The 7,476-nt window shown below is 59.4% G+C and overlaps 5 protein-coding genes across 5 annotated transcripts; 2 read left to right on the forward strand and 3 right to left on the reverse strand.

The window, feature by feature from the left end:
• Window positions 1-166: 166 nt before the first annotated feature.
• SDRG_16611 (hypothetical protein) lies at window positions 167-1,819 on the forward strand. The gene has a single exon (XM_008622827.1). The coding sequence runs from the start codon at window positions 172-174 to the stop codon at window positions 1,663-1,665; it is 1,494 nt and encodes a 497-aa protein (XP_008621049.1). The 5' UTR covers window positions 167-171; the 3' UTR covers window positions 1,666-1,819.
• SDRG_16612 (hypothetical protein) lies at window positions 1,761-3,082 on the reverse strand. Its single transcript, XM_008622828.1, has 3 exons — window positions 2,639-3,082; window positions 2,320-2,588; window positions 1,761-2,272 (listed from the first exon to the last, which is right to left on the reverse strand). Exons 1-3 carry the CDS (start codon window positions 3,061-3,063, stop codon window positions 1,905-1,907), a joined length of 1,062 nt encoding a protein of 353 aa, XP_008621050.1. The 5' UTR covers window positions 3,064-3,082; the 3' UTR covers window positions 1,761-1,904.
• Window positions 3,083-3,384: 302 nt separating this feature from the next.
• SDRG_16613 (myb-like protein) lies at window positions 3,385-4,316 on the reverse strand. Its single transcript, XM_008622829.1, has 5 exons — window positions 4,232-4,316; window positions 3,928-4,187; window positions 3,755-3,883; window positions 3,669-3,711; window positions 3,385-3,627 (listed from the first exon to the last, which is right to left on the reverse strand). Exons 1-5 carry the CDS (start codon window positions 4,274-4,276, stop codon window positions 3,421-3,423), a joined length of 684 nt encoding a protein of 227 aa, XP_008621051.1. The 5' UTR covers window positions 4,277-4,316; the 3' UTR covers window positions 3,385-3,420.
• A 72-nt stretch (window positions 4,317-4,388) lies between these two features.
• On the forward strand, window positions 4,389-5,256 carry SDRG_16614 (hypothetical protein; the record flags this gene model as incomplete). Its single annotated transcript, XM_008622830.1, has 4 exons — window positions 4,389-4,463; window positions 4,514-4,657; window positions 4,699-4,953; window positions 5,002-5,256. The coding sequence occupies 4 exons, from the start codon at window positions 4,389-4,391 to the stop codon at window positions 5,254-5,256; spliced, it is 729 nt and encodes a 242-aa protein (XP_008621052.1).
• Window positions 5,257-5,265: 9 nt separating this feature from the next.
• Window positions 5,266-7,476, reverse strand: SDRG_16615 (AMP deaminase). Its single transcript, XM_008622831.1, has 7 exons — window positions 7,276-7,476; window positions 7,054-7,212; window positions 6,580-7,007; window positions 6,338-6,538; window positions 5,918-6,293; window positions 5,498-5,864; window positions 5,266-5,450 (listed from the first exon to the last, which is right to left on the reverse strand). The coding sequence occupies exons 1-7, from the start codon at window positions 7,399-7,401 to the stop codon at window positions 5,353-5,355; spliced, it is 1,755 nt and encodes a 584-aa protein (XP_008621053.1). The 5' UTR covers window positions 7,402-7,476; the 3' UTR covers window positions 5,266-5,352.

Genomic DNA, 7,476 nt, shown 5'->3' on the forward strand with positions numbered 1-7,476 from the left:
CTATCTATCTATCTATCTATCTATCTATCTATCTATCTATCTATCTATCTATCTATCTATCTATCTATCTATCTATCTATCTATCTATCTATCTAGGTCGAGCAAAGCACGTCTCTCAAACATAACATCCGGCTAAACGACCGCAAAATCCGGATAAATGGCACATGGAGAATGGCAGCAAAGCGACCGAGCCCGTCGCCAGCGTCGGTGCTCGACATCATTCAAGTGCTCGTCTCCATCGTCCAATGTACGCTGTCGCCCTCGGACGTAGCATCCTTTCTGCACGCGCTGCCACCAGCTACATTGACGCCACCGCTCGCAGCCCTCGTCCAGCTCCTCAGCTCCCAGGAGCCATCGAGTGTCTGGCCGATGCCAAACCTCTGTGACGTCAACGATACTCGGGCTGCTAAAAACACTCTGGTTACTGCCATGCCCGTCTTCCACTCAATGTCCATCGGTCGCTTCTCGCAACACAACATTGTGTTTCCGATCACGGGCATCAGCTTTGACGCCCCATTTTGCCGCTTTGTCGCCAACTGGGCAACCAAGGTGACGCACGTTCAGCTTCTCAAGAGCCCTACCACAGACCAGCGCGAGGCGTGCTACAGCGTGCTGCGGCAGTGCACGAACCTCCAGCACGCGTTTCTTCCGTGTGAGACGCCGCTTCTCGACGCCATCACGACGCCGGCCCACCGCGTGTCCGACCTTCGGCTCAATCTCACTTCCAACAAAAGCGCTTATACGTCTGACGTTGTGCCGGCCATCGAGCGCTGGCTTGCGTCGGGCTACGCGCGGCACTTGGCGCTCACATGGCTAACGACACCCGATGCTCGTCTTGCGCAGGTTCTAGCGTCGTCGACGCCCTCAGACCTCGCGTTGTGTGTTTCTCCCGGTGTGGTTCAGAGCCTCGTCGCGAATGGCATCGCATTGACACATCTCAAGAAGCTTGATCTCACCTGCGGCTCGAGTGCGCGTACGGCAGATGGGTTTCGCCACCTTGCTCCGGTCCTCGACCTCCCAAACCTCAAGGAGCTCACACTCGAAAGCAAACGCGACGGCGCGTACTGTATGCTTGTACTGCCGAGCATGGTATCGCTCCAAGACCTCTCACTCTGCGCCGTCGACCTCACCGAAGGAGAAATGGCTCCCTTATATGGCCCATATGTGCTTTGTCGCGCTCGTTTTGACTACGTCAATTTCTCAACAGCGAGCTTCGGCGCCGTGCTAGACTGGGCCCTTCGCTCCCCGCAGCTCGAATCGATTGCGTGGTCGAGCTGCAGCCACATCGAAAAACGTATCGACCAAGCGGCTCGTGCGATGCAGCAGTGTATCGCGGCCGGTGTGCGCCACTTAAGCTTTCGGCACTGCAATATCAACCGCACGAACGTTACGGTGCTTGCGGACGCCTTGGCAGGCACATGCGCCCGAGAACCGTTCGAGATGGACCTCTCTTTCAACACATTCACGGTCCTTGGACAACGCTACCTCACAGCTGCGCTGGCAACATGTACGAACATCACGATCCGCTTGGAAGGTCAAGTGTCCAAGTACTTTGCGGACGAGGATCAAGTACATGCCACGGAGATCAGCGTCGCCATCCGCTGCGAAGGTCTTTGCATCTATGTCTGCAGTCCCACACCACCTTCGTCGTCGACGTCCGCCTAAGTGGTCGACAGTAATCGAACAGAACTCGTACGTGCGCTGCTGCAGGCGGACGTCGTTGGCATGTGCCATTACGTTCAACACTTGGTATCAGCAGTGCCAGCTACGTTAGAGGTGCCACTGCCTTCGATACGAAAGTACGCTTTCCCTCAGTGCACATTGTTACGGGTGTGTACTAGTATGTAAGTATCAGGTGGTCGACTTCAGGCGCGAACGCTTGGTCTGTTCGCGAGAAAAAGCATCTAAGCCGCCGACGCCGACGGGCCTTCTTCAACGAGCGTAAACTGGTCGAGGCTCTTCTCGATCGCGTCCATTTGCTTGCGTATCGAACGGCGGCGGCCCTTGCCCTTGGGTCCTTCGTGCTGCGACAGCGTGGCCTCGAGCGCCGCGTGTTTCGCGACGAGCTCGTCGCTGCTGCCGTCACCCATCCACGCGTGGTCGCCGCAGAGCACTTGGATGCGCTTGGCTGCCTTGGCTTCGACGCAGCCGTCGCAGAGCAGCACGTGCGTCCGGCAGTAGGCGCAGCGCGTGCCCGAGACCGCGTCGTGCGCGTCATCGCACGCACTGCACTTGCCGACGACCGCGTCGTTGCGGGATGCCATCGCGACCCCTACACGTGATATAAGTCTTCCTTTTCATACTTGAGCTTGGACGTACGTTGGTCAAACACAAAGTTTTTCCCGAGGAAATGCCCGCCGTCCGGGAACGTTTCCAAGTAGCGGTGTATACCTCCCTCGAGCTGGTACACGTTCTCCAAGCCGAGGTGCCGGAGGTACGCGGACGCCTTCTCGCAGCGAATGCCGCCCGTGCAGTACATCAAGATCGCGCTCTTCGCTTGCAGCTGCGGCAGCGTCTCGCGGACCCAGACGGGAAACTGGCCAAAGCGGCGCGTGCGCGGGTTCAGCGCGCCCTGAAAGTGACCAATGCTAGCACGGTCCATGACGACAAAGCTACGAGGAAGGAGCCCGACACGTACTTGTACTCATAGTCGTTGCGGACGTCAATGACGGCAACGTTGTCGGTCGTGAGCTTGGCGTCAAAGTCGGTCGGCGAGAGGTGCTGCGCCGTACCGCGCACGTGGCACATGTCATCGGGCAGCTCGATGGACACGATCTCCTTGGTGCGGCGGATGAGGAGGTCGTCGAACGGCAAGGCCTCGGCGGCGCTTCGCTTCCAGTCGATGGCCAAGCCGCCGAACGCGGCCGACGCCTCCATGGCCGCGATGTAGGCGTCGATCGCCGCCGCCGGCCCGCCGAGCGTCCCGTTGATGCCTTCCTCGGCAATGCGCACGCGACCGTGCAGGCCAAGCGCACCGCAGAAGCGCTCGTGCCACGCGGCCACGTCATCGGCCTCGGTCGCAGAGAGCGCCGCGTACTTGTAGTAGAGCAATACGTCGCACATCGCCAATCACAAAATTGATGCGCGTATCCGGATGTATATGCGTCATCCAATATCGGCATGGGAGAGGCGCGCTTTCATGTATTGGATATCCAACGTCACCCCATAACGTTACGTGGCGCCGCCACGTACAATCGACCGATCCATGGGCCTTCCCACCATTTTCGAGCGCGGACAATTGCGGGCGACCGCATACTGTACTCGGGAAGAGAACAACGCATGGTATAAGCTTCGTCTGCTGTACCGAAGCCGACGCTCAACCCTGTGCAGCAAGGTAGAAGGAGGGGCTCGGCTGCGGACAGTCTCGGCGCATGTGATTCGGACTCGAGCATCACACACCATACATTACTCTCGGCTTACTTAGAGGCCAAAGCCCACGAGCTCCTTCGTGTCGTCGTCCAGCGCGTGCAAATCCTCCCAGAGAATGGGCATCGAGAGCTGAATGTCGTCGCTGATCCAGGCAAGATGGCTCGCCAACGGCGTCATCTTGGTCGCTGGCTCCAACTCGATGACGCGCTCTTCGTCTGGCGCCAGTGGAATGGTGGCATCGCCTGTCGTCACTGCCGGCTAGTAGAACGTATGAGCTCCCATGCTTGTAGGTTGTGTACCTTGACGTTGGAGTACCAATGGTTCTTGATCGCATTGTCCGTCCTAACCATACGTCTGAGCCCACGGTAGCGTGAAAAGGGTCTACCGCCCCGGCAGTTGCTTCATAATGTGCGCCCAGCGGTTGCCGTAGCGTGCTTGGAGCTCAATCAAGCGCTTGTCCTCGTCCGGCGTCCACGGGCCCTTGTTGATGTGCGGGCTCAAGTGGTTGTGCCATCTACCGCACGCTGACGCTGAGGCGGACTAGCAAGACGAGGATACCTCTCTCGACACTGCTTGCCGTTGCGGCCAGGAATGTACGAGGCGATAAAGCCCCAGCGCTTCGGGCCGTGGGTCGCCACGATGCGCTCGAGGAGCTCGTCCTCAAAGGCCAGCCACGGACGCTTGAGCTTGGACGTGCACGTCTGCAGCTCGTGCCAGCGCGCGTTGCACTCGGCCGCGCTCCGGTTCTTGATGACGTCGCCCACAAGCTTCCAGCGCCGCGCCCCGTACATGAGAATCGCCCGCCGGAGCTTCTCGTCCTAGGATCATGCCTCACGGACTCCACCCAAGGACAGTCAAGTACCTCGTCCGAGGTCCAGAGCCCCATCTCGCTGCTGCTGCGGACCATGTCGCGACCAAGGTAGTTGCCAACTGACGCGACATATTCGATCGCCGATCAATATTGACAGCTCGGGACAAGCGTATCCTGACCTGTCTATCTAAATATATTCTCGATCAATATGGGCGACAAGCAAGCCACCTGCTCGCTGTGCCACCGGTCCTACGGCGCTGGCTTCGAGTCGACCTCGGGCAACGTTTGCACCTGCTTGACGTGTGCATCAAGTGATGGAGGGATGGCGCGTAGGACATCTGGCGGGCCCGCCGCATGCTCCGGCGGCGCGGCCTCGTCGACGACGAGACCGACCTCGACGACAACGACCATGGCAACGGCCCGCTGATCGGTAGCTCCAACGACGGCGTCGCCCGCGTCTGCGTCTTTTGCGCCCAAGTACGTTGCCCCCATCCACGCCTCGACACCAACTGGTCTAGTTTGTGACAACCGCCGTCACGCGCGACTGCAGGCGCCTCGACGAGACGCGGTGTGCGCTGCAGCGACCGTCGACGACGAATCGTCGCGCGATGAGTCTCGTCGTACGTCATGACGCAAGCGCCAGCATCGACAACTCGATCGAGACGCTGCGGTCGCTGCCCAACGACCTCAACCGCATTCTCCACATTCGTCCGTCAACGTCGGCGAGTCCGCGCGCGACGCTCTGCAACCTCAAGCACCAGCAGCAGCGCGAGGTAGTCCCGTCGCCAGCGTCGTGTCATGCGTGTCGATGACTACACTAGGCGCACGCCATCGCACAAGATCTGCATCCGCGAAGAGCGCGTGGCCGTCAACCAGTGTCTGTCGGCGCCCCGACCTCCGCGACCCAGTTTGATCGGCGTCGGCTGCTGGGGCCGACGCCGGTCGTACCACCGGGTGTCAAGACGAGGCCGTACGTGACGACAACGTCGCCTGTCCACCACTTCAAAGCCGGCACGCTTGTGACGACAACCAGCGGACGGTTTGCGCGGCTGGAGGTGCGCTGGCCGGCGCTGTAGCCGACGCGATAGGAAGCATGCACCGTGCGTCTATTCTCGCAAATACAGAGTTTTATCGTAGACCTAAGTCGGCGGCGGACGGGTTCGAAGTGGCGCCTACAAGTTGTTGACTTCGCGCAGCTGGTGAAACTCGTTTTGGAGCGTCTCGTGGCGAAAGTCGAGGCGCATGTCGGGCACGTTGGTCATGCGAATGTCTTATTCACGTCGTCATCTCAACGTGAATCTCAAAAACGGCGCGTACCGTTGCCGTTGGAGCCTGGCTCAAAGTAGCTTTTGCCCAAAAAGTGCTGCTTGAACGGGTGCTCGAAACCCGATTGCAGTACCGAGTTGCGCGCGATCTCGCAAATGTCGGTGCCCGAGAGCTTCCACACCTGCGCCGCGACGCTGTACTCCTCCAGAAGCGGGTCCTTGGTGTAGTGCAGCATGAGCGGGTCGTCCGTGCTCAGCGACACGTTGAGGCCGCGGGCAAAGTACTGCGGGAACGGGTTGCGCTGGAAGTCGAGGAAGAGCTTGTTGTTGCTCAGCGGCGACATGGCAATCCCGATCTGCGTCAGGTAGTAGAGGTACTGCAGCGACACGGTCTTGCGCAGCGTGATACCGTGGTTGATCTAAAAAGTATCAACATATCAAGATGGAAAAAGAGATGGACACGCAAGCTTACCCCGTTGGCGCAGAGAAACGCGGCCGCCAAGTGGTCCGGGTCGCCGGCCTCGCCGCAGTGCGGACGAAAGCTAAAGGTCGAGAGGCCCTTGGCCTTGCGGAAGGCGTTGAGCGACGCGATGTTGGCGTAGAGGTAGTACGTCCAATAGTCGTACGGCGGGTTGTGCTCGTGGGTCCAGTTTGCGGGCGGCGGGAGCGGCTTGCCCTTCTCGGCGCGGATCGGCTCAGTCTTGCTCTCGTCGTCGACGCAGTCAAACCCAATCACGGCCTGGAGAAAGCAGTGCAGCGCCGGGTTCGAACTCGGGTCCTTCGTGACTTCAAAGAGCGGGAGGAAGATGTTTTCGAGCATTTGCTCGAAATTCTCAACGTCGCCCGACCTAACGTCGTGTGCGATTCCCAAATGTGGAGATTCGATTCGTACTTTTTGTACAAAAAGTACAAGCGCGGGATCTGGATCATCCAGCGCACGTGCGGCGACGCGAGGCGGTTGACGTAAAACCACTTGGCGAGCTTGTCCCACTCCGAGTGCTTCCGGCCGTAAATCGAGAGCCGCCACTCGACGAGCTGGTACTTGGACGCGTGCAGATCGCTCATGACCTCCTTCGTAATGTCGGCCAAATAGCTAATTCATCCTAAGAAAGCTGCCAGCGAGGATCGATGTACCGGCCACCGATGAGGTTGTCCGTCTTGAGAAAGATCTCGCGAAGGCGACTCTGCCCCGCGGGGTTGTACTTGAGGTTGAACCGGTCAAAGCGGTGGAACGTGTTGGACGCGTGCATGTCGAGCGTGTCGACCGAGAGGTCGTACGCCGTGAGGTTGAGCGAGTGGAAGACCTCGCTCAGCGTCATGAAGCGCCCGTCGCGGAAAATGACGATCTCGCCCGGGTGGTTCTTAAGGCGCGACTTGATGAACCGCAGCAGATGCTTCTGGTTCATGCACGCCGAGTGGTGAATGTGCGTGTCGACCTTGCGGATGTTGTAGAAGTCGCGGTGCGGCACGGCCTTCTGTGACGCGAGCTCGCGGTCTGCGTTGAGAAGCGTGTGCAGATTGAAGCGCGCTTCGAGTAGCTGCAGCCGCTTGAACGAAAAGGTCTAGACGCCCGCCATGGAAACCGTGCGGTCAACGAGAAGCAAGTACCTTGACCGGACCCGAGTTGACAATGCGCTTGACCTCGAACCAGTCGTCGTAAAACTCTTCCTGCGAGTGCGGCGTGTAGATCGGGTCCGTCGCGCCGTCGTTGAGCACGACGATGACGCCGTTCTGGACGCGGATCGCGTGCGTCGACCCCGTCGGTGTCTATCATCGTATCAAGAAAGATGATGAGCCATCGCTGGATGCGCTCGAGTTACATGATCGTACCGCAATGTCAAAGATGTTGTACGGCAGGTCGTCGCGATGGCGCAGCTGCGGGCGCGAACCACCCGGCGTAAGTGGCGGCTCGGGAATCTCGTCATGCGGCTGCATCAAGAGCGCGTTGGCGGCCATGTACTTCTCGCGCAGCGCAATGCACTTGAGGATGCCGTGGCACACGTCCTTGGTCTCCGGGTCGTGCTCGTCGTC

This window comes from Saprolegnia diclina (assembly GCF_000281045.1).
Source record: "Saprolegnia diclina VS20 unplaced genomic scaffold supercont1.138, whole genome shotgun sequence".
NCBI lineage: Eukaryota > Oomycota > Saprolegniomycetes > Saprolegniales > Saprolegniaceae > Saprolegnia > Saprolegnia diclina.

Excerpts from the sequence above, each read along its gene's own strand:
- SDRG_16613 (XM_008622829.1), bottom strand. The coding sequence starts at position 4,276 with ATGGTCCGCAGCAGCAGCGAGATGGGGCTCTGGACCTCGGACGAG. Across the intron at positions 3,884-3,927 it reads GGCAAGCAGTGTCGAGAGAG|ATGGCACAACCACTTGAGCC; the intron begins GTATCCTCGTCT and ends AGCGTGCGGTAG. Across the intron at positions 3,628-3,668 it reads ATTGGTACTCCAACGTCAAG|CCGGCAGTGACGACAGGCGA; the intron begins GTACACAACCTA and ends ACGTTCTACTAG.
- SDRG_16615 (XM_008622831.1), bottom strand. The coding sequence starts at position 7,401 with ATGGCCGCCAACGCGCTCTTGATGCAGCCGCATGACGAGATTCCCGAG. Across the intron at positions 6,539-6,579 it reads GACAACCTCATCGGTGGCCG|CTATTTGGCCGACATTACGA; the intron begins GTACATCGATCC and ends AGGATGAATTAG. Across the intron at positions 5,451-5,497 it reads GCCAGGCTCCAACGGCAACG|ACATTCGCATGACCAACGTG; the intron begins GTACGCGCCGTT and ends GACGTGAATAAG.
- SDRG_16612 (XM_008622828.1), bottom strand. The coding sequence starts at position 3,063 with ATGTGCGACGTATTGCTCTACTACAAGTACGCGGCGCTCTCTGCGACC. Across the intron at positions 2,589-2,638 it reads CGCAACGACTATGAGTACAA|CATTGGTCACTTTCAGGGCG; the intron begins GTACGTGTCGGG and ends GGACCGTGCTAG. Across the intron at positions 2,273-2,319 it reads AAACTTTGTGTTTGACCAAC|GGGTCGCGATGGCATCCCGC; the intron begins GTACGTCCAAGC and ends TATCACGTGTAG.
- SDRG_16611 (XM_008622827.1), top strand. The coding sequence starts at position 172 with ATGGCAGCAAAGCGACCGAGCCCGTCGCCAGCGTCGGTGCTCGACATC.